The sequence below is a fragment of the Schistocerca piceifrons genome, chromosome X (genome assembly GCF_021461385.2).
Source record: "Schistocerca piceifrons isolate TAMUIC-IGC-003096 chromosome X, iqSchPice1.1, whole genome shotgun sequence".
In the NCBI taxonomy this organism is placed as follows: domain Eukaryota; kingdom Metazoa; phylum Arthropoda; class Insecta; order Orthoptera; family Acrididae; genus Schistocerca; species Schistocerca piceifrons.
Genome location: NC_060149.1, coordinates 320,782,407 through 320,808,602, shown reverse-complemented (window position 1 = coordinate 320,808,602; position 26,196 = coordinate 320,782,407). Strand labels below are relative to the sequence as shown.

The 26,196-nt window shown below is 38.4% G+C and overlaps 1 protein-coding gene across 1 annotated transcript in view; it reads left to right on the top strand.

Moving 5' to 3' along the window:
- The window catches only part of LOC124722931 (phosphonopyruvate decarboxylase-like), a 107,306-nt gene extending 83,887 nt beyond the window's left edge, over positions 1–23,419 (top strand). The window contains exon 9 of the mRNA XM_047248092.1: positions 22,999–23,419. Coding sequence (XP_047104048.1) covers positions 22,999–23,178 — 180 coding nt within the window. The 3' untranslated portion in view covers positions 23,179–23,419. The remainder of the gene's footprint in view (positions 1–22,998) is intronic.
- The last annotated feature ends 2,777 nt before the right edge of the window (positions 23,420–26,196 follow it).

Sequence of the window (26,196 nt, the reverse complement as noted above, 5' to 3'; positions counted from 1 at the left end):
TAACCCGGAGTGATGTTCTGAGGTGTCATTTCTTTTCATAGCTAGTCCCACTTGATTGTCATCTGCAGCACCATTACATCACAGCCATATGTCAATGATATTCGACACCCTGTTTTGTTGCCCTTCATGAAAAACCGTCCTGGGGTTACATTTCAGCAGAATAGTGGCTACCCACACATGGCAAGATTTCCTACTGCTTGCCTTTATTCTTGCCAAACCATACCTTGGCCAGCAAGGTTGCCAGATCCCTATCCAAATGAGAACATTTTGAGCACTATGTGCAGGGTTCTCCAACTAGCTTGGGACTTTGATAATCTAAGGTACCAACTGGACAGAATTTTGCCATGTTGAACAACTGCTTGTGTGAGAGACAGAGATGGTCAAATGTCTTATTGTCTTGCTCAATTTTTGAAGTTCTTTCTTTTGGATAAATCATCCACTTTTTCAGAAACTGCAATCATTCATTTGGCTGTACATGTATATCACATCTATTGATTTCTGCCCCACTCAGATAATTCCTTTTAAGTGTGTATATCAAGAAGAGCATTAGGCCAAGCACACTTCCTTGAGGAACTTCAGTATTAACATATCTAGCTTAGAAAGGTGTTTTATGATATAGTTGGAGTTTGTTTGAAAGATCTCTACCCATTGCACTCTGTTTTCCAAGTATGATCAAAATCACTTATTTGCTGTCCACCCTATATCTAGAGAATCCAGTTTATTTAACAGGATTGTGTGGTCTACTGTATCACAGGCTTTGCTAAAGTCAAGCAAGCCTGTTACATGGTTTTCTTTGTCTAGTGCTTCCATAACAACATTTTTTTTTTAAATGAGCTATAGCTGATTGTGTGCATTTACTACGCCTGAAACCAATGTGTTCTTTACACAGAAGATTGTACTATGTTAGTTATCTCATGAGTCTAACCTTCATTGTGGCTTCTATTACTTTTGAAACTGATGACAGTAAAGAGATAGGCCTATAATTTTCTATATTTTAAGAGCCATCTTTCTTATACAGCAACAGGACCTTCACATACTCTAGTGTCTCTGGGAAGCAGCCAGTGGCAAATCGTCCATGTACTACGATGTGTGCTAAGGGGTCTTTGATACTGTCTATACAGTCTTCAGCAAGCACACACGCACTTCATCTATACTGTGGAGATTTTATTTTTTAGGTTCTGAATAATATTGCTTAGTTCTTCTGCAGTGGTGGGTTTTAGCATCTTTATGTTTGGAACATATTTCAGTGTTTGTGCAGTCTGTATTTTGTTAAACTTCTGTTGTATTACATTGGTGCATAAGTTCATAGCATTTTTGTTTTGAATGTTGGTATTCTAGTTGGTATGAGCTTCTTTATAAATTGTCATTTTTTATTTGTAGTTCACTGTTGTTATTTGAATTTACATGTTGTCATTTTGTCATCTGAGGACAGTGAACGGAACTGTGGACACTAGAAAATGAAGAGCAAAGTGGAGAAATCAGAACATTTCCAACATATTCTTCTGTTTGAATTAAATAGAGGGGTGATAGCAGCAGAGGCAGCCAGAAACATTTGTGTCATGTATGGGAATGATGCCATTTGATAGAGCACAGCAAGAAAATGGTTTTCTCATTAAGGAGGATGATTTTGACGTTAGTGGCTCTCCACACTCATGGAGGCCTTCAGGGTTTGATGAGAGTGGTTTAAATGCATTAATCCACAATGATCCACAGATGCGTACTTGAGAACTGACAAACGTGATGAACTGTGATGGTTCCACCATTGCACAACAGTTGCATGCAATGGGGAAGGTTCACAAATTGGGTGTATGGGTACTGCATGTTCTAAGCCAAAACCACAAAAATCATCAGGTGGCCATATGTACATCTCTGCTTGCTCATCATCAATTGGCACATGAACAACAGACTATTGCTATCCTGCTATTGCTATCCTGTATTGGGGAACAAAGAGAAGTCCAAGGGAGCCAAGTGTGGAGAATAGGGGATGTGAAACGAGTTGGAATACTATTTCCATTGGTGACAAGAAATGGTGTCATGAGAAAAAGAAAGGGCTGGTTGATCCCAAACAAGGCAGCAACTCCCCACACAAAGACCTGCAGACATCTACAAAAGACAATTTTACACATCTGGTGGAAAAGTGACCACATGGTGTCCTACGAATTGCTTCCCCAAGTTGTTAACATCATTGCTGATATTTATTGCCTACAACTGAGATGTGTTACAGACACAATTAAAGAACGACAATTGGGAAGACTGCATGAAATGATGCTACTCCACAATAATGCCCATCCACATTCTGCTAAACTGGAAAAAAAACACTATACAGGAATCAGGTTGGAAAGTCATTCCACACCAATGTTACTGAATTGAACAACCTTCAAGGAACTTTCTTACAAGATGAAAATGTGCTAAAACATGACTTCATGAGTTCTTTGCTTCAAAATCACATGTTTTCTACAGTCACAGAATTGAAAAGTTACCCTAGTGTTGCCAGACTGTTGTAGAAGTGAAGGAGAATATGTTATTGATGACTAAAGTCTCTCTTACATGTATCTGTTGTGTTTATTAAACTTATGGAAAAATGCTATGAACTTATGCACCAATCTTATATGAGGGGCATTTGAAAAGTCCGTGCAAAAATAAAAACTACTAACGTGTTTGGGGTAAACCTTTTTTATTTTTCGACATAGTCTCCTTTTAGACTTATAAACTTTATCCAATGCTGTTCAAATTTTTTGATCCCTTCCAAATAATAGGAATTGTCCAAGTCTGCAAAATAGCTATTAGTTGCTGCAATCACCTCCTCGTTTGAATAAAATCTTCATCCCGCCAGCCATTTATTCAAATTGGGGAACAAAGAGAAGTTCAAGGGAGCCAAGTCTGGAGAATAGGGGGGATGTGAAACGAGTTGGAATACTATTTCCATTAATTTTGAGACCACAACTGCTGAGGTGTGTGCTGGTGCAGTGTCATGATGGAAAAGGACTTTTTTGCAGTCCAATCGCCGGCGTTTTTCTTGCAGCTCGGTTTTCAAACAGTCCAATAACAATGAATAATATGCACCTGTAATAGTTTTACCCTTTTCTAGATAGTCGATGAGGATTATTCCTTGCAGATCCAAAAAGACAGTCGTCATAACCTTTCCAGCCGAAGGGACGGTCTTCGGCTTTTTTGGCACAGATTCTCCCATGTTAACCCATTGTTTAGATTGTTTTCTGGTCTCAGGAGTATAGTAATGTATCCATGTTTCATCCACAGTGACGAAATGACACTTAAAGTTCTGAGGATTCTTCCTGAACAGCTGCAAACAATCCTTGCAACACTTCACACAATTCCATTTTTGGTCAAGTGTGAGCAATAGCGGAACCCATCTTGCAGATAGCTTTCACATGTCCAAATGTTTATGCAAAATTTTATGTACCCATTCATTTGAGATGCCCACAGCACTAGCAATCTCATGCATCTTTACTCTTCTGTCATCCATCACCATATCATGGATTTTATCAATGATTTCTGGAGTCGTAACCTCCACAGGGCATCCAGAACGTTCAGCATCTCTTGTTCCAATATGGCCACTCCAAAAATTTTGAAACCACTTATAAACTGTTCTAATAGAAGGTGCAGAGTCACTGTAATGTTTATCAAGCTTCTCTTTAGTCTCCTGAGGTGTTTTGTCTTTCATACAGTAATGTTTAATCACCACACGAAATTCTTTTTCGTCCATTTTTTGACAATCACTCGACTTCCTTGATTCACACGAATGCCAAACACAACGAAATAGACCAATATGGCTGAAACTTGGTGTGTATTCTTTCCAAAGATGCTACTAACTAAACATGACCTCAATACACGCTGGTGGTTCCATCTCTTGGACTTTGCACGGAATTTTCAAACACCCCTCGTATCTTGGTAGATATGGTGCTGAAATATTGATTTGCAAAGTTCTTTAGTTTTTTGGAATCATGTATTGTGCTGAAATTGTGTGTTTACCTGCCGTGTAAAAAGAAAAAAAAGAAGAAAAGAGTTTCCGGTACTGTGGCCTTCCAGAGGGTGTTTTTTTTTAATTATTTAAACATCTTAAAATGGTGTTTTAATGCGTTTTTTCATCAGAGGTACTGTGTACCATCACAAATCATGCACTGGTCTCCTGTTTTGGGACATTACAGGCTGCTTTTATTTTATTTTCTGTCTTCTATAAATTTTCCATTTTGAGACCTTTTTGCTATTAATAAAACTTCTCTATACTAATGTATGTTTTTGAAATGCGGGATCGTTATTGTTGATTTTTGCTTCCAAGTTGCTTGAAGGTTACAGAGGATTATCCCATTGGTCTCCCCAGTTGCTCTTGTTTTGTGCTTTAATGGCTCTTAGTGCTTTTGGGAACCCTTCTTCAAATTTGAATTTATATATCAATATCAACTTTTAAAACTTCCAATCCATTTGAGTCTCTGTGTAAAGCTTTTTCAATGTTTCACTCTTCATTTGCATGGAAAATTCAACCCTTTTTGGCTCCAAGAAAATACTTCTATATATGAGTATTTTGGTTTTGTTTTTTACAGCCATGTTTAAGAACTGACTAGAATGATCTAAAAGGTCAAAGTTATCTACAACAACATCACAACTTTCTTTCTCCAAGTCGATTAGTATATGATCAATGATCGATACTGAATGCTTGGTTACCCCTCTGGCTGTGTTAATCATGGTGATGTTCTATAGCTGTACATAATGTTCAGATTAGATTAATACTAGTTCCATGGATCATGAATACGATATTTCGTAATGATGTGGAACGAGTCGAATTTTCCAATACATGACATAATTAGGTTAATTTAACAACATACTTAAGTTAATATAACAACTTTATTTTTTTGTGTTATTTTGTTTTTCTTTATTTTTTATTTTTATTTTTATTTTTTTTTTATTTTTTTTTAATGTTTTTGTTTTGTTTTTTTTTTTCTTTTTTTCTTAATTTATATCTAAAAATTCCTCTATGGAGTAGGAAATTCTTTTAATTTCTTCTTAAATACTTGTTGGTTATCTGTCAGACTTTTGATACTATTTGGTAAGTGACCAAAGACTTTAGTGCCAGTATAATTCACCCCTTTCTGTGCCAAAGTTAGATTTAATCTTGAATAGTGAAGATCGTCCTTTCTCCTAGTATTGCAGTTATGCACACTGCTATTACTTTTGAATTGGGTTTGGTTGTTAATAACAAATTTCATAAGAGAGTATATATACTGAGAAGCTACTGTGAATATCCCTAGATCCTTAAATAAATGTCTGCAGTATGATCTTGGGTGGACTCCAGCTATTATTCTGATTACACGCTTTTGTGCAATAAATACTTTATTCCTCAGTGATGAATTACCCCAAAATATGATGCCATATGAAAGCAATGAGTGAAAATAGGCGTAGTAAGCTAATTTACTAAGATGTTTATCACCAAAATTTGCAATGACCCTTATTGCATAGGTAGCTGAACTCAAACGTTTCAGCAGATCATCAATGTGTTTCTTCCAATTTAATCTCTCATCAATGGACATACCTAAAAATTTGGAATATTCTACCTTAGCTATATGCTTCTGATTAAGGTCTATATTTATTAATGGCGTCATACCATTCACTGTACGGAACTGTATGTACTGTGTCTTATCAAAATTCAGTGAGAGTCCATTTACAAGGAACCACTTAGTAATTTTCTGAAAGACAGTATTGACAATTTCATCAGTTAATTCTTGTTTCTCAGGTGTGATTACTATACTTGTATCATCAGCAAAGAGAACTAACTTTGCCTCTTCATGAATATAGAATGGCAAGTCATTAATATATAATAAGAACAACAAAGGACCCAAGACTGACCCTTGTGGAACCCCATTCTTGATAGTTCCCCAGTTTGAGGAATGTGCTGATCTTTGCATGTTACGAGAACTACTTATTTCAACTTTCTGCACTCTTCCAGTTAGGTACGAATTAAACCATTTGTGCACTATCCCACTCATGCCACAATACTTGAGCTTGTCTAGCAGAATTTCATGATTTACACAATCAAAAGCCTTTGAGGGATCACAAAAAATCCAAATGGGTGGTGTTCGGTTATTCAGATCATTCAAAATTTGACTGGTGAAAGCATATATGGCATTTTCTGTTGAAAAACCTTTCTGGAAACCAAACTGACGTTTTGTTAGTACTTCATTTTTACAGATATGCGAAGCTACTCTTGAATACATTACTTTCTCAAAAATTTTGGATAAAGCTGTTAGAAGGGAGATTGGACGGTAATTGTTGACATCAGATCTATCCCCCCCTTTATGCAAAGGTATAACAATAGCATATTTCAGTCTATCAGGGAAAATGCCCTGTTCCAGAGAGCTATTACACAGGTGGCTGAGAATCTTACTTATCTGTTGAGAACAAGCTTTTAGTATTTTGCTGGAAATGCCATCAATTCCATGTGAGTTTTTGCTTTTAAGCAAGTTTATTATTTTCCTAATTTCAGAGGGAGAATTGGGTGAGATTTCAATTGTATCAAATTGCATAGGTATGGCCTCTTCCATTAACAGCCTAGCATCTTCTAATGAACACCTGGATCCTACTATATCCACAACATTTAGAAAATGATTATTAAAAATATTTTCAACTTCTGACTTTTTGTTCGTAAAGTTTTCATTCAATTTGATGGTAATACTGTCTTCCTCTGCTCTTGGTTGACCTGTTTCTCTTTTAATAATATTCCAAATTGTTTTAATTTTATTATCAGAGTTGCTGATTTCAGACATGATACACATACTCCTGGATTTTTTAATAACTTTTCTTAATATAACACAGTAGTTTTTATAATTTTGGATAGTTTCTGGGTCACTACTCTTTCTTGCTGTCAGATACATTTCCCTTTTCCGGTTACAAGATATTTTTATACCCTTAGTAAGCCATGGTTTGTTACAAGGTTTCTTACAAGTATATTTAACTATTTTCTTGGGGAAGCAGTTTTCAAATGCATTTACAAAAATGTCATGAAATAAATTATATTTTAAATTGGCATCAGGTTCACGGTACACCTCATCCCAGTCTAACTGCTGTAGGCTTTCCCTGAAATTTGCAATTGTTAAATCGTTGACTGAACGTACTACTTTGGAGGACTGTTTAGTATTGCTGAATGGAGCTATGTCATATATTGTAACTAGCTGTGCACCATGATCAGAAAGACCATTCTCAACAGGCTGAGCATTTATCTGGTTAAACTTATCTTGGTCTATAAAGAAGTTATCTATCAGTGAGCTGCTATCCTTTACCACCCGAGTAGGAAAATCAATAACGGGTGTCAAATTGAAAGAACCGAGTAATACTTCAAGGTCGTTTTTCCTATTACCCTCTTTTAGAGAATCTACATTGAAGTCCCCACAAATAATAATTTGCTTCCCCCTGTCTGACAGATAGCACAACAAGGAGTCCAAATTTTTCAGAAATAGATGAAAATTTCCTGATGGGGACCTATATACAGTTACAATTATAAATGTGCCTTTATTTAATTTAAGCTCACAGGCACATGCTTCTATATGTTTCTCTACACAAAACTTTTTCGTTTCTATACTTTTTGCACAATGATAACTTTTGACATATATGGCAACTCCTCCTTTCTCCATATTTTCTCTCATTACATGTGCAGAGAGCTTATAACCACTTACATTTACCTTATCCATATCAGTAACAATGTGATGCTCAGACAGGCATAGTATATCTATTTCATTCTCAGCTTCTAAATCTTCTAAACAAACCAGAAGCTCATCTACTTTATTCTTTAAACTCCCAATATTTTGATGAAATATACTTACATTATTTTTAATTATACTTTTATGAGAACCTTTCCTTATTCTAACATTTGCAGTACTCTCTTGTCTGAGTTTCTCATTGTGCTTAGGCCTAGTTCCTATACCAGTGGTCACATGGTGTTCAGAGAGGCAGATTATGTCAACTGGGCTGGGTGACTTTAATTCATCAATGCAATTACCTAGGACTGAGATACAACTTGGTGGAGATAAAATTTCTGGTGATTGGTGAAAATTTATAATTGATAGCTGTGATTGGTGATCCAATGTGCTAGAATTGTGCTGTTTAATTTCTTTCCTAAACTGAAGATTTGTTTCAATCCTGACCTCTCGTAGAACTTGACATCTTTCTGTCTTACCTATCCTAAAAAAGGTGCTGCTCCAACACCTGTAACCACTGGTATTTTACCATTCATGGCAGTGCCTCCCCCCCTTAAATTTCCTGCTATTACCCCAGCCAGTTTCCCCTTCCCTTTCCTGTTGAGATGTAGGCTGTGCCTGGTATAGTCCCACCTACTGAGATAATCAATATGTTGCAGAACTCATCTAGGTTCAATGTGTTAATGTTTAAATCTTCTTTGCCCTTTGGATTAAGAACCATGTCCAATACCTGGATTAGTTTTGCTATAGATGTATCTATATCACCACTAGGAGAGTGATAAATACATAGTATAGTTAGTCTTTGAAATGTATACAGCTTTCTTATCTCTACAGCTTATATCTCTATATGTTTTTCCTCATTTAATGAAATAATGTCATTTTTACCAATAGATGTAATCCCTTCCTTTACATACAGGTATACCAGTATGCATGATCAACCACCTCTCATAGTGGTTCTACTACAATGGCATGCTAGATAATATGAGCTTAGAGCTACATTTGTTATTTCAGATCCTGTACACCAATATTCTATTATGCAAACAAGTGAACTATCAATAGTCTGCAGTTCCACTTCTAGCTGTTGCATTTATTTCTTATGGACTGGATTGTTTGGTGGAGAACTGAGAAATACTTAGCACTGCTTATCTTGGAGACTCCTCATTTTTCTTGTCTTTGTATAGAAATCATTTGGATGATGAGGAGCTATAGTTTTCTTGTTCACTTCACTATCCATTGTTGTTCCTGCTGACTCCTTGCCTGTTTTTGCATGTTTTTCTGGCACTGATGATGGTTCTATCTCTTCTACTTCTTTTTGATGTTTTTTATCTGGCAATGGTGTTGAGTCTACCCTTTTGGTTTTGAAGTTATTCTGGCAGCGTCTTTTTCTCCTTTATCAGGGCTCACCAGGTATTTTCTCCCCAAGCCATTTTGGTGTAGTCTGTGTCATATGTGGAATCTAAATCCTATATTAGCTCACATCAACACATTTCACATTTTTAAAATGTCTGTAGATTTTAGCAAACTGACCATTGGCACTTTGTATTTCTGAATTAACACATGACTCTATCACAGGATTGTGGCAATGTGGAATATTAACAGTTACATTTGTCCAGGGTTACTGTGTGAAGAAAAACATGAATTAGTTATGAACTATGATGTGCACACATTTTATTCAACATATAATTGTCACTACAGATATTCAAATTTAGGTTACGAAAAGTTCGATATGCCTACCATCATTGACGATGATGTGGCACAGATGAAAAGCAAAATTCTGCAATGACCTGCTTAAGTGTTGGAACATTGATGATGTCAATGACCTCCTGAATGGCTGTTTTCAGCTCAGCAATGATTTGGGGTTATTGCTGTATAACTTGTCTTTAACATAGCCCCACAAAAAGGAGTCGCATGTGTTCAGATCCAGAGAATATGGCAACCAGTCAAGGCCCATGCCAGTGGCCTCTAGGTACCCCAGAATGCAGTCCCAAAAGTTATCCTCCAGGACATTAAACACTCTCCTACATCTGTGGGGTAGAGCTCCATCTTGCATCAACCACATCTTGTTGAAATCAGGATCACTTTGGATTGTGGGGGTGAAATCCTCTTCCAACACCTTCACGTACCATTCAGTAGTCACTGTGCCATAAAGGAACATTGCACCAATTATTCCATGACTGGACATTGCGCACCACAAAGTTACCCGTTGAGGATGAAGAGACTTCTCAACTGTGAAATGCAGGTTCTCAGTCCCCCAAATGCGCCAATTTTGCTTATTGTTGAACCCATCCAAATGAATGTGGGCTTCATCGCTAAACCGAACCGCGCATGGGCAAACTAATTCCAATCATTCCCCATGGCCAACAGTGCAGTTTGAATGTCCTAACGCAAATTGTTCAGAAGTTATGATGATTTTATTTTATACAGTTCAATAATTATCACCTTGTATGCGTGAGGTTTTTCAGACACAGTTTAACATTGTGCATAGCATTCACTGTTTCATTTTTGTATACATCATTTGAGCCTTGCAGAAGTATGACAACATCTTTAGTGAGTAGATTTTTTTACCTCTCAGATGCCATCAACTTTGCAATTTGACCAAGAGGGGCTCCTCATTTCACTATACCACGTGAATATAGGACTATATTCTTTAGTTTCTTTCTTTTTGTCTATTTGCAAGTCCATGACCACAGCCATCTGAAGCACAAACAGTTTTGCCATTATTGGAGTTCACAGCCTGGGAATCATTCTGTATCATTTCACTAAACACTTGAAGACAACTTTGGATCAGCAAATTTGTATTGGCCACACTCACACTTATTTGTCAGCATTGATAAATTTTCTGCTCCTACCTTACTCACATTGTTCTTTTCATTTCCACACCATTCATAAGAAACGCATACTGGTACTGCACTTCACCAATTTACAGTATAAAGTTCAGGAAATAAGTTTTTGTGTATAAATTTTATGTTACTTCCACAGCTTTTTTGGATTTAGTACTTTTCCCTAAGGGTGACACTACCATACAGAAATTTTTGCACGTTCAGTTCACCTATTTTATGCTGTAGTTTCATAATATCAATTTTTAAAGTATCAATACTAAACTGTAAACTAGCTATGCATCCTTTCAGTTTGCTAATTTTATCCTTACAGTGTTCCCGTATTTTCTTATTTACAGCAAAATTCACATTTTTTAAACACATGCTTAACTTTTACCCTAGCCACAATCTTGGACCTATCTTGTCGTATGAGAACAACAAAGAAAAGGCCAAGACCAGCACAAAAGTTCAGGTGGCAATTAGGCAAACATTTGGTGACAAAAAGAAGTAGGCCCACGTAGTTGAACAATTGGGTAGCATAGGCTAACACGAGTATGAGATGAAACAGTCATATCTAAATAATGTTTTGGTGGTGTATCACACAGTCAGTCCATGTCTGATGAAAGCCAACAAGGTTTACATCTATTTAAGAGCACTGCTGATAACATACATCAAGGATTTCTTTTGAAAGATGTCAGCACAGCAGAGGACTTCAACATTCTTGATTCTTGATTCTAGAACATTGGAACAGTGCACCAGAAAAGAAAATGCTAAAATACAGAAATGTCATAAATATCAGACAACATCCAAGGTACTTGATGACACAGATAACACCAGTACCCTCACCAATTCAGTCACCACACAGAAAACAGGTATGTCGAAAATGGGGCATGGACACAAACACCAATATGCTTCCATTGATAACAACATGGGATGTCATATGCTACTGTCAAGAAAAAAGAAAGGGTGTGTGATAACTATTATTTCACATGATATCAAACAAGAAGGTCATTCTATGCACACTATGCAACTGCATATAACTACAGGTGATCTGCATGATGAAACACATTGCCATATCCATGTCAAGGATAATGTCCGACATGCCGCAATTATTCCCTTTGCCACACAGATGTTCCAGCCGCCAAAAATCTGGAAAATTAAACAAGATGACCTATGTTCTGAGACTCAATTGCCATTGTACTGGAGTATTCAAATGGAAAATATATCCAGCTGACAGGATAGACATGTGAATTTGTCATTTTACTGAAATGCAGTCTTTATGTAATCCTTGGGTTATAGCAGATATCATAAGCAGTCATAGACTGTGGTAGATTGTAGCTTCTAATTATGGAAGCTGAAGTTAACACAACAGTTGCTCTGAGTTCATCTTTACTGTTGAAGATGCATTTAACCTACCATCACTGAGATGAACTCTAGCCAATAATCTAGATCAGTCATTGCAAACTGTGGCCCACAGGCAACAACTGGCCTGAATCAAGTAGTCATGTAGCCTGCAGTTATCAGCTGTATTTTACAATAACATGCATCTAGCAACTAACAGCTGGATCCATGAACATCAAATAACTTTAAGAGCTTCTTGATAGTGTAGTTTTCCTGCAAGTAACAAAAAAAAAAAAAAAAAAAAATATTTCCACCGACAGCAATATTTTAAGATGTGCTTAATTGCAGTTGACATTGGTGAAGGCAGCCATGAGATAAGTGAAGTTGGCTGCTAGCCTCAGGGGCACAGGGGTCAGTAGCATGGCCACTGTAGCATTGGAGGATGTGAAGGAGGGGGAATGTTTCATTGTTTATCTTCCAGTACCGACAACTCACAAGCATGCAAGAATCATACTGGTCACCTGCTACAGAATAAATTTTAACACTGAAGTGACATGTATTCATCAATGTGCATAACAGAGATTGTCATCTTCAAACTCAGTACTTATTGGTAGCAAGGAATGTTAAATTTATTAAGACTGTTGTAGTACAATGCAGTGAATACAAGAAAACTGGCATTCAAATAATTTATCAAACTTTTGTGATGGTGTCTGATACTTAGTAGTGCATTTGAATATAAGTACAGATACTACACTACTGGCCATTAAAATTGCTACACCAAGAAGAAATGCAGATGATAAACAGGTATTCATTGGACAAATATATTATACTAGAACTGACATGTGATTACATTTTCAGGCAATTTGGGTGCGTAGATCCTGAGAAATCAGTACCGAGAACAACCAACTCTGGCCGTAATAATGGCCTTGATATGCCTGGGCATTGAGTCACACAGAGCTTGAATGGCGTGTACAGGTACAGCTGCCCATGCAGCTTCATCACAATACCACAGTTCATCAAGAGTAGTGACTGGCGTATTGTGACAAGCCAGTTGTTCAGCCACTATTTACCAGACATTTTCCATTGGTGAGAGATCTGGAGAATGTGCCGGCCAGGGCAGCAGTTGAACATTCCCTGTATCCAGAAAGGCCCGTACAGGACTTGCAACATGCGGTCATGTTTTATCCTGCTGAAATGTAGAGTTTTGCAGGGATCGAATGAAGGGTAGAGCCAGGGGTCATAACACATCTAAAATGTAATGCCCACTGTTCAAAGTGCCGTCAATGCAAACAAGAGGTGACCGAGACATATAACCAACGGCACCCCATACCATCACACCGGATGATATGCCAGTATGGCGATGACGAATACATGCTTCCAATGTGCATTCACCGCAGTGTCGGCAAACATGGATGCGACCATCATGATGCTATAAACAGAACCTGGATTCATCCGAAAAAATGAAGTTTTGCAATTCGTGCACCCAGGTTTGTCATTGAGTACACCATCGCAGGTGCTCCTGTCTGTGATGCAGTGTCAAGGGTAACCGCAGCCATGGTCTCCGAGCTGATAGTCCATGCTGCTGCAAACGTCATCGAACTGTTCATGCGGATGGTTGTTGTCTTGCAAACATCCCCATCTGTTGACTCAGGGATCAATACGTGGCTGCACGATCCATTACAGCCATGGGGATAAGATGCCTGTCATCTTGACTGCTAGTGATATGAGGCCGTTGGGATCCAGCACGGTGTTCCGTATTACCCACCTGAACACATTGGTTCCACATTCTGCTAACAGTCATTGGAGTTTGACCAACACGAGCAGCAATGTTGTGATATGATAAACCGTAATCACGATAGGCTACAATCGGACCTTTATCAAAGTTGGAAATATGATGGTACGCATTTCTCCTCCTTACACGAGGCATCACAACAACGTTTCACCAGGCAACGCCAGTCAACTGCTGTTTGTGTATGAGAAATTGGTCGGAAACTTTCCTCATGTCAGCACATTGTAGGTGTCACCACCACTGCCAACCTTGTGTGAATGCTCTGAAAAGCTAATTATTTGCATATCACAGCATCTTCTTCCTGTCAGTTAAATTTCACATCTGTAGCACATCATCTTCATGGTGTAGCAATTTTAATGGCCAGTAGTATATTATAAATCAAAGTCATTCACACTCAATTAAACCAAGAACACTTACCATGCAACTGTGGTATCACAACTTTTAGACTGCTGAGTTTGGCAGCATTCTGAAACAGACAACAGTCAACACAAAATGTTCCAAATGATACCAAATTTTAATAGTCAGTACTTGGGTACTGGCAGCCCATGCTACAGCTAGTCTATTGAAGGCTTGTAACACAGTACTTTATGTAGATTACCAATTAATAGTCTAAAAAGATCAGTGCGTATGTGGCCCAAGATGTTGACTCACAATGTTAGTATTGACTCTTGACCAAAAAAAAGTTTTACGACCACTGATGTAGATGCTTGATTTAATTATGAATCTCTAGTCAAAGGTCAGCAGGTAGTCAACCTCACAAAAGAAATCCACCAAGAAATTCTCAAATTAAATATATAGGTCAGTGATTATTATAGCCACAAGTGGATGAGAAGAGCTTTTGACAACATTCACAGATTTTGGCCATTCTACGTCAATTTTTGGGTGCATTAAAGTCCAGAGTGGAGAGAAGGCAGACCAGCCACCACCGTGTGAAATATCGTATCAATACTTGGAATCACACCATCTATCAGCCTGCATATAATGTGTCTCCAGCTGGACAACAGGTAATTCAGAATGAAGTGGAGAAAATGCTGCAAGATGACATCATTCATTACAGAGTTTCTTGGTCTTCCTTGTAGTCCTTGTGAAGAAGAAAGATGTCACATGGCATTTCTGTGTCATTATTGGTGGCTCAACAAAATCGCCAAAAATGATATATGGTCTCAAGGTTGACAAGGCTTACTAGGATAAAATTGCTTTCATAACACCAGATGATCTCTGTGAGTTCAAAGGTATGTTGTCTGGTCCAGGAAATTCTCCAGCCACATCTAGTGCACAATCAACAATCTTATTTGACATTTTATATGGATGATCTATGCTTGGCAGATGCATAAAACTGTTGTTTTCTCAAAGACATTTTCAGAACGTCTAACCTGCTAGACAACAGTGCAGAAGTGTGTTCATGACATAAGTCTTCATCTGAATAAAAGAAAATGTCTCTGTGGCACCCAAGAAACAAAAATCTTGGGGTATCTAGTTAAAAGATACAGATTTTGTTCTGATCCAGAAAAAGTAAGAGCAATAATAGATTTTCTAGCTCTTTGGCACAGTCATAGCCTAAAAGACTATCTCAGAATGTTTTCCTACTACAGACGTTTCTTAAAAGATTTCAGTTGCAAGGCATGACCAACATAAGAACTGTTGTATTGAGATGCCAAATTTTCATAGAGCAAGGAGCAAGAGAGTTCATTTTTATTGTTAAGGAGCCACTGACATCTTTACCAGTCTCAGTACTTTTTGACAATAATTCCAAGACAGAACTACACACTGATGCTAGTGGTTATGGAATATGTGCAGTTGTAATTGCTCTATGACTGAGAAAGGGTGTCTTGGAGTTATTTGGACAATCAGTATATTATTACCCTGTTTATATAGCAGGCTTTTTGCTATTGTGAATGACCACTATTTTTTGAGCTGACTGATAAGAATTAAGAATTCATCAAGATGACTGGCAAGGTGGACACTGAAGGTTCAGAAATACAGAACTGAAGTAATATACAGATATGGAGAGCGATGCCGAGGATGCCAACTATCTTTCCTTGGATCCACTGGAACAGCATTACAGCACTGGTGATATCCCAATCACCACTGCACTAATTGAGACTGAAATTGAACAAAGAGAAGATCAGACATTACTGAACAAAATGGAGGCCTTAGAGGAGGAATAACTTATTGAAGGAGAATTCAGATTAATAGATGGAACATTGTATAAAAGGAATTACCACCCATTGGGACAGAAATTGTTGCTTGGCACTGCAGAACATTTACAGCCAGCCACATTGAAGTGTTTTCTATTTTCATGATGCTCTATCCTCAGATCATCAGGGATTTGTGAATATGACTGATCCAATCAGAAGCAGGTATCATTAGCCAGATTTCTAAAGATCTGCCAGGCATTATGTAAGTCACTATAGGGAATATCAACAACAGAAGCCTATGCCTATGCTCCAAGACATCTGGCATCAATCTCTCCTGTAGTTTCTCCATTACACAAGTTTAAATTTGGTTCTTGAGTTGGTTTCTCAAGTCAACAAATGGGAATAAATGGATAGCAGCATGCACTGATTACTGTACCCTATAGACTGTCACCAAGGCTGTACAAACTGCCACAGTTTTGGAGATTGACTGGTTTCTTGCAGCAGACATAATTTTGAAGCATAGAGCACCATGCTTATTGATCTCTGAACATGAAAAATTGTTTCAGTCATGCCTGGTATCAGAAGTTATTTCATGATGCAACATTGTCCACAGGATAACAATTGCCTACCATCCACAGGCAAATGTCCTCCTATAACATTTTAATAAGAGGCTAACAGACATCTCCTTATGTATGTTAGTGACGTATGAAATCCTGGGATATAATACTATCTGTTGTGATATTTGAATGCAACACAACAAAGCAAGACACTACAGATTTCATGAGGTTTTTCCAGATCCTTGGTCAAGAGTGTGTAACAGCAACTTCTATGTATGCTCAATAGACATGTTTTCAGTGTTAAGTGATAGTTCTATGCTCTTGAAACTGCTACTAGATTCCAGATTCTACACAGCAATAGGAGCAGTTGTTCACCTGTATGTTACAACATAAAGCTAAAGTACTTTAACTGATTCACTCTTTTCCCAAGTTTTGTGATCCTCTTTGCAGACTTATTTTCATTTTCCATGTGTGTCTCATTCGCTAACACCTACCTTAGTCAGATTTCTGTGAAAGTCTGTTGATCACTGCACTCTGAAATACTGTGAAAGCAGACTAAATGTTCTCAGACCTCATACTCTATCAAGTCATTATATATCTGTGAGTTTTGGTGAAATGCTCTGCAGTGGCCAAATAGTAACTGACTGTCATGTGGTTAGTGAAATAAAAGAAGCTATAGAGCTCAAAATATCTAATACCTTCAACAAAATGGTAGCTTGCAGCTTAGTACAGTGTAGAATTTGTTTATTGTGAGGTTATTGTGAGCACAGCAGACACAGGATGAAAAAATTGCTACACAGCTGTGGACTAAGTACCCATGATGTCACAGCTGGTACCATAGCTACATAAAAATGAGCCCAGCAAGCACATGGCAGTCAGTTACCACTTGATGATAGCCACAGCATACTTGGTGGAAAGTTGATGGGTACATAACCATTTGATGAGGTTGGAAGCTTGAGAGGATTTTATTCTGTCATATAACCATAAGACCATGCATTAACGAACAGTTAAACACATTTAATATCTTCTGACTTATTTCACTTTCATAAGAACCATTTTATGTAGGACCTGTGCAAGGAACAGTAACCTAACTCCTTTTTTCTTGTAAATATATATTATGTATTCTTATCTCCTTCCATAACTGAGTGGTCAGTGCAGCTGACTGCCATGTGAGGAGCCAAGGTCAATTTCCTGGTCCTGCCAGGTGGTACAGGGTGCACTCAGACTCATGATACCAACTGAGGAGCTAGTTGACCAAATAGTGCCGGTTCCAGGGTCAAGAAACACAGCAACGACTGGGAGAGCAGGGCACTGACCACATGCCTCTTCAGTCCGTATCTGATGACACCATTGGCAGAGGATGACACAGCAGTTGGCTAGGCCCGATTGATCCTTCTGGGTCCAGAACAGAGAACTTTATGTTTTTTATTTATTATGTATTTTACATCCTTGAGGATCTCTTGACAATAAATCTATTGAACCAAGAGTATATCTAATCTAATCCAAAGCAGTGTTTGTTGTTGTTGTTGTGGTCTTCAGTCCTGAGACTGGTTTGATGCAGCTCTCCATGCTACTCTATCCTGTGCAAGCTTCTTCATCTCCCAGTACCTACTGCAACCTGCAACCTACATCCTTCTGAATCTGCTTAGTGTATTCATCTCTTGGTCTCCCTCTACGATTTTTACCCTCCACGCTGCCCTCCAATGCCAAATTTGTGATCCCTTGATGCCTCAAAACATGTCCTACCAACCGATCCCTTCTTCTAGTCAAGTTGAGCCACAAACTTCTCTTCTCCCCAATCCTATTCAATACCTCCTCATTAGTTACGTGATCTACCCACCTTATCTTCAGCATTCTTCTGTAGCACCACATTTCAAAAGCTTCTATTCTCTTCTTGTCCAAACTGGTTATCGTCCATGTTTCACTTCCATACATGGCTACACTCCATACAAATACTTTTAGAAACGACTTCCTGACACTTAAATCTAGACTCGATGGTAACAAATTTCTCTTCTTCAGAAACGATTTACTTGCCATTGCCAGTCTACATTTTATATCCTCTCTACTTCGACCATCATCAGTTATTTTACTCCCTAAATAGTAAAACTCCTTTACTACTTTAAGTGTCTCATTTCCTAATCTAATCCCCTCAGCATCACCCTATTTAATTTGACTACATTCCATTATCCTCGTTTTGCTTTTGTTGATGTTCATCTTATATCCTCCTTTCAAGACACGTAGTAGGTCTATTTATAACACAGAGTATGAAAAATGTAATCTGAATTTTGCTTAGTGTGTTAGGGTCCTTTTTAAGATATCAATACTGCAGAAATTTACATATTCTGCAGAATAAATTGAAATTATGTTTAACTCTATTTGATCAAAACCAACATAACCATAACATTGATGCAAGAAGTGGTGCATGTAGTATGACATTGTGGTTAGTGTCATTGGACTCTAAGAGTCCAAAGTTGTGCTGTTTGGACTGTCACTCTCCAGCCACCTTAGAATATATGATGAACAATCTGCTTTGATATCTTAAATTAACAATGTGACTTTAGTATCTCAATAATGTTTTCATTGTTCTGAAAACATTTGAAAATCTTCTAAGGCACCTGACAAGTCTGTTGAAGTGTGTTCAGACTGCAGGCCTCTGCCTATATCCAAAAAATAAAAAATAAATAAAAATCTTAGGGCATTTAGTGAATGGCAAAGGAGTTCATTCTGAGCCAGAGGAAATAGTCACAGATTTTCTGACACTTTGGGAGTTTCATGATGTTGGAAGTTTTCTATGAATGTGCTCATACTATTGGCAATTCATAAAGAACTTCAATACCATGGCACATCCCTTACAAGAACTACTGAACTCAGAACTACTGCAAGGAGACATGAAATTTGCCAGGAGTGTGGTGCAAGGAAGATCTTTCCTTTTCCTTACGGAAGTGCTAACATCATCTCCATTCCTTGCATTGTATGATGAGAATGACGAGGCAGAACTTCACATCAACACTAGCTGTTATGGGATACATACTGTTCTAGTGCAAATTCAGAAAGGTGATGCAAAAATGTTCTCATTATCCAGAGTGAGATTTTCACTCTGCAGGAGAGAGTGTAATGATACGAAACTTCCTGGAGATTGAAACTGTGTGCCAGATGGAGACTTGAACTCGGGACTTTTGCCATTCATGGGCAAGTGCCCGTGAAAGGCAAAGGTCCTGAGTTCGAGTCTCAGCCCAGCACACAGTTTTAATCTGCCAGGAAGTTTCATGTTCTCATTATTCTTCAAGAATATTCTCCAAGTCTGAGATGAACTACACTACAACTGAGAAAGAGTGCCTTGCAGTAGTTTGGGCCATCAACAAGTTCCAGCCTTATTTATTTGGAAAACCATTCACTGTTGTGGTAGACCACCACTCTCTGTGCTGGCTGATTACCCTGAAGAGCTTTTCATGTCAATTGGCAAGATGGGCACTGAGGCTTCAGCAGTATGTCATCACAGTAGTATACAAAAGCAGATGCAAACACAAGGATACTGACTGCCTTTCAAGGAGTCCTTTGGAAGAACTCAGCAACATAGATGAAGTTTGTCATCACTACATTGAATAACATTGCTGCTGAACAGAGGGAAAATCTAGCACTGTTGAAAACCATAGATGCCTTGAAAAAGGAGGAACTGACTGAAGGAAAACTCCAATTAATAAAAAGACCATTACATAAGAGGAACTGTGATCCAATGGGGCAGAAATGGTTGCTCATCAACCCAGCTCATCTATGGACAGCTATCCTGAAGTATTTCCACAATTTTCCAACATCTAATCATTTGGTATTCAAGAAGACTCTAGGCAGAACCAGATACAAGTATCATTTGCCAGGTCTCCACTGATCTGTCAGGCACTATATGAATCACTCTAAGGAATACCAACTGTGGAAGTATGTGTTGCAGTTACCTCCATGGCATCTGGTACCAACCCAGCCTGCATCAGTACCATACCACTGAATTGGAAACAATCTCTTGGGGAAATTCCCAAAATCAACAAACAGGAATCAATAGATAATACTCTGCGCTGACTACCTCTCTTGCTGTGTTGTTACCAAATCTGTGCCCACTGCCAAAGCTTTGTAAATTGCAAATTTTCTTTGTGGAACACAACAGTGTGAAGCACAGAGCACATTGTGTGATGATCTGTGACTGTGGGAAAGATTTCCAGTTGAGACTAGTATTGGAGGTAATTTCACATTGCAGTGACACCCACAGGATGACAACTGTGTGCCACCCATAGACAAACTGTCTCACAGAATGTTTTAATAAGACATTGTCACATATGTTCTCAATTTTCATTGATGTCAAACAGAGTGATAGGGATACAATACTGCCTGTCATGACACTTACACACAACACAGCAAAGCAAGACATATGTTAGTGACCCTGTTTTTCCTGCTCCGTAGTTCCATAGTCAAAATGGCAATGGATTGACTGTTCCTGTTTCAACTGGGTGAAACTCAGACTGACTACATGAAACCCCTCATCACGAGGACCAAAGAATCAAGACAACTGGCTCACATATGAACCCTGGATGCTGAAGGAAGACCAAGGGTGCTGTAATTACAAGCACCAGCTAGTGAAATACAGCCCAGGAGAGACAGTAAGGATTTTTATGCCTGTGCAGGAAGTAGGACTCTCAGGAAAATTAGTGATGTCCTACTTTAGAACTATCATATCCTTCATGACAAATGAATCTGAGTATTATGACCCTTCATCAAGAAGACAAAAGCACAGAGATATCACCCATGTCTTCTGTAAGAAGACCTACTACAGTCCTGAGATCCTGATTGCTGATGGCAGCTTCTCGTTCAGAGAAATAGAAGACCCACTCAGTGAGCATAACGCTTTGATGGGATGGGTACCTTCAATGCTCTTCATGGTTAAAAGGATATGACAATATTGCCAGAATGCAAGGATGTGTCAGTGCTGCCATACAGAGAACCATTGACAACACCTAGATTCAGGGTACTGTAGTCAGCTCCAGTGCGAACTTCTGAAACTTCAGGGCACTGTTTCTCCAGGAGAGGTAGCACTGCCATGAGCTGTGATGCATGGAGTGTGGCACAATGATTAGCACCATTGGCTGGTGTGCTGTGAGTTACCATATCAAACCTGACCACCAGCAGTTATTTCTTATTTAGTATTTGTCATTTCTGGAAGCTTTTCAAAATGTCTTATGTTTGTAATGCTTGTATATTTCTGGAATGTTTGCTTTTTGTATAAATAGCTGCACTCTCCATCTGGGAGTTCAGTTCTGTTCTGGCTGTACAATAGTGTTAGTAATAAACATGCTTTCACTACTAAGTATCAAACTTCACTGATGACCCTGCCATCAGATTTGAGCTCTATTATGATTTAGACATGACCATATCACCAAAGTATTCCATTCTCTATTCTGTTTCTGTGACCACCATAACGGTTCCTGCTTTCTTTCTTCTTGTGCAATATTATTTGTGTTCTGTCTTTCACATAGTTGTGCCTTCCTGACAGATACAATCACTGTGCTATAACTTGTTGAGATATCACATTCAACACTTTTTATGATACTCTACCACTGACTGTATTTAATACACTTTTATCCTGCCACATGTACCATTCTTCTTCTGTTACATACCCATGCATTATATGCTCATCACATACGTCACTGTTTCATTTCTTCAATCCTTTCAGGCACTCTGACAATGGCCCATGCCCAAATATAAAGTGTAGCACTCCCCAAGAGTGACAGATACCTCCCATCAGCAATCTTTTCTCTATATTGGGAAACTTTTATAAATGTCACTCACTGCTGCTCCTTTCCCATGTTTTCTGCCATTCTCTCATTAACTTATTTCTAATTTGCAATCTGCTTAATCGCCAAAAATTTTGTAGAACTTCTCTCTGAAGCCAGTAATATATTCCTCTGTATCTTACAAATTGATCAGTGGCAACAGCTCCAATCTTCTTGTGTTGGACAGTAAGTCATAGCAAAAGTTCTCCCTATGTGAGGCACAGCACATCTGTCAATGTTACCACCCTCAACCTATGAGCCCAAGCACTATCTTTGTGAGTCATAATGTACTGTGATATCTGATTAAATGGCTTCCAAAATCCTTTTTGTCCTACATTTTCAATTCTTTGCAGAAAGTGACATCACCTCAGAGGGGAATGTATCTGTCAGGAAAACAGCTTACATTTTTAACATGAGATAGGTAGTTCTGTTTTCATCTGACATGTCGCCTAAGTACCTACATGTCTTTTATTCTTTGTAAGATCTCTCACCCAGTCCTGACTATATGATTATTGTCATTGAGAGATACTTTCAATAATTTATTGACCATTCTTTTTAGCAACAACTTTCAGTTTATTTTGCAGTCACCATTTATTCAGTATCTCTTTTTTACCCTTTACATTGTCTTTAATATGTTCCTTGGATCTTTCAGTCTTGGCAGTTGTATAACCACACAAGTTGTTGCTTCTCATGCTGTTGTCCTTTTTTAACATGGGCTCTGTGCCTACCCCACAGCACTTGTTGCCCGACAGATAGTGATATGTGTACTAAATTCACCCGCACATGCGCCCCTTTTTATAATATGTATGAATTACCATTTAAAGAAGAATTCTTATTTCAGGGTAAAGTGGCAACAAATGAACGTGAATTAGCAGAAGCTGTCCACTGGATTCAAAATATTGAAGGTCCTGCAGTTCTGGAAGTGAAAATCTGCCAAGGCAGCCGAAAGGAGCTGGGAAGGCCAAACAGAACACCTTTACAAAATAAATCTGATTTCATGAATTTCCTAGCATTTTCCTGAGTAACAAATGTAATCCAGTTCCGACACTGTGATCTCTGTGTTACCACTACGTGTTGCATTAACTCAGTTGTATTAACACTCTGATAGTGACTCAATCACTTATGAAAGAACAATTATTTAAAGTAACAGAGCAGAATTCTTCTTTAAATGTATTGATCCTGCTCTGAATATATATGTTCATTAACTGTTTCACCCAATGTGTTCTGTAAACTGTATTTGTAATAAAAATAATTATTCGTAATCAGAATTCTTTTTTAGTTGTTTGAGATTGAGTGAAATGCTTGCATCTCTGAGGCAGATGAAGTTAGAATGAAAGTATTGCCACTTCCAACCTAACCTTTTCTTTCCTAAAGCCTGTTAATTGTGACCTTTCTATGACAGGAAATGTTAGGAAGAATAATCGAAGATTAAACTAATGTAATTTATTTAGTCAGTCAGTCATGCCACATGCACATATAGCACTTCAATTTTAACTGTTCATTGACTAAAGAGACACCATAAAATTATCAGCTATTAAAAATTACCAATTCTTCTGAAGTATTAAAAGTGCTATGGAAGACAGTATCCCTTGCTGATAAGATCCACATGTTTTGCAATCAGTCACATACTTTTTGTGCATTTGCTGATAGACTGAATTATATAGTGTGTAACTAAATTGCCTATCCAGGCTCTGAGGACAGGTTCCTTACACCAAAACAAGAAAATATATCTAGTAATCATGGGATCGAAATGCTAGGAGCACTTGACCATCTTGGATACTGTGAACCACATCTCTTATACTGCAAACTCTTTGAGTTCAATGTTTTGGGAGGAGGTAGTATGGATCATAAAATGTCCAGTAAGTGTAGGCTCTAAAGTGTGTAACCTGTCCACAATGTCTGTGAAGGGAATTCCGTTACATCCTGTATAGAAACACTGTAGATCTACAAGTGTAGTGAGAAGTATCTGAATTTCAATTATAGACATGTTTCACGTCTGTAGCCTTTGGGTACACAGCATTTGATTGTTTATATCATAAAAGTTTACTAGGGAAGTTCATAACAAATGGTTTTAATACAATTAATTTTATACAATGTAACACTTATTCCAGTTTTCTGTAGTACTACTAGGTCTACAACTTTGCTTCCACCGTTTTTTCTCAAAGTTCGGGGCTTTATTGTGAAAAACTTACAAGAAATTTATGATTCATAGTATTGCCCATCACTGGCCACTACATTCTCCCATCTTTCAGATAGCATACGAATCCCATGGCAGAAGAACTGGGCGTCTTTTGTGGGGATCCATGAATCGATTCAATTTTGCACTTGTTCATATGATCGGAAGTGCTGGTCAGCAAGACTGTACAACACTGACCAAAAAAGGTGGTAGTCAGAGAGAGAAATGTATGAAGAATATAGCGGGAGGGATAGGACTTCTCATTTCAATGTTTCCATGTATATTTTGACAGGTTTTGCGACATGGGGTCGAGCACTGACCTGCTGCAGTATTACCTTTATGTGTCTATCACTGTATTGTGATTGTTTGTGTTTCAGTGCTGGGCTCAAAGGCATCAATTGCTTTCGATAATGATGTTGTGTGATCGTCTTCATCTGTTTCAGTAGCTATCAAAATGTTCTGCCTTCCACCGCCATGCCAATCTTTGACATCAAAATCACCATTCCTAAGGCGTTGGAAACATTCTCTGCACATTCTTCCACTAATAGTTCCCTCACCACTGGTCTTACCCAGCATTTTAAGAGCCACAGCCACAGATTTCTTCATGTTAAAACAGAAAATTAAAACTTCTCACAAATGGCGAGAAATGGGTATGTAAGTTGACATACTTAGTCAAGAATATCCTTACGATGCAATTACAAATCGACTAATATTTTTATGGCATCGTGTTTACAGATGCCTAAGCTTATATTGTATTACACCTATGACCAACCACCTGCACCCCACTTGCTGCTACTGCTATCTATTGCAAAATGGTGGAAGCAAAGTTGTAGACCTAATAGTATCAGGTTCTTCATTAATACCTTTGAACTCCTTTTATTTTGATCCCAACTTTCTTTGCACATGTTTCCTATAGGTACCTCAATCAGAGATGTCTTCAGAGGTGGATAACAGGGGGAAGCCCTGCTGCTAGTCCAGAATATTCCCCTGAATTGATGAACTGGAATTCACCTATTTTTTTCTATTTGTTCAGCTAAAACATTTCCTATGAGAAACATGTACTGTGTGAAGGAGAATTCCTGGCACCAATTGCCTTTACTTGTGGTCTATTACAGGTGATACTAGGTATGACCGAGCGAGGTGGCGCAGTGGTTAGCACACTGGACTCGCATTCGGGAGGACGACGGTTCAATCCCGTCTCCGGCCATCCTGATTTAGGTTTTCCGTGATTTCCCTAAATCTTTTCAGGCAAATGCCGGGATGGTTCCTTTGAAAGGGCACGGCCGATTTCCTTCCCAATCCTTCCCTAACCCGAGCTTGCGCTCCGTCTCTAATGACCTCGTTGTCGACGGGACGTTAAACACTAACCACCACCACTACTAGGTATGTTAGAAAAGGTGTCTCATAACCTACTGTAATGCTCTCATGATAGCATCAAAGAAATTGCGGGCAGTGGGTCAAATTCAGAAAAAACTACTATTATCTGCTGACTGACACAACTTTTTGACTTGTACTGGAAAAGAGGAAGTTCTGGGTTTCATCTACAATCAGACAAAGTGGCAATTTGAGGTAGATTTTTGCTTATAACTATCACTGGTGTGTTTTGTAGACTGTTGTTCCTTTCATTATATTACTATTTTTTCCATTCATCCCTGCACTTTTCTTTTATCAGTGTAGAAATACCCTATGCATTCTGTTATAACCTTTAATCCTAATAAATTGCGTGGATATACAACGTAGAGCAATAGCGAGTTACATGCTACCAACTCCGAATCTGTCACTCAACTGCCGTGCCATGACATGCGGCCGGCGCCGTTCATAGCCAGGTGGCGCTCCCGCGCTCGGCCGAGCTGCGGAGCGCCT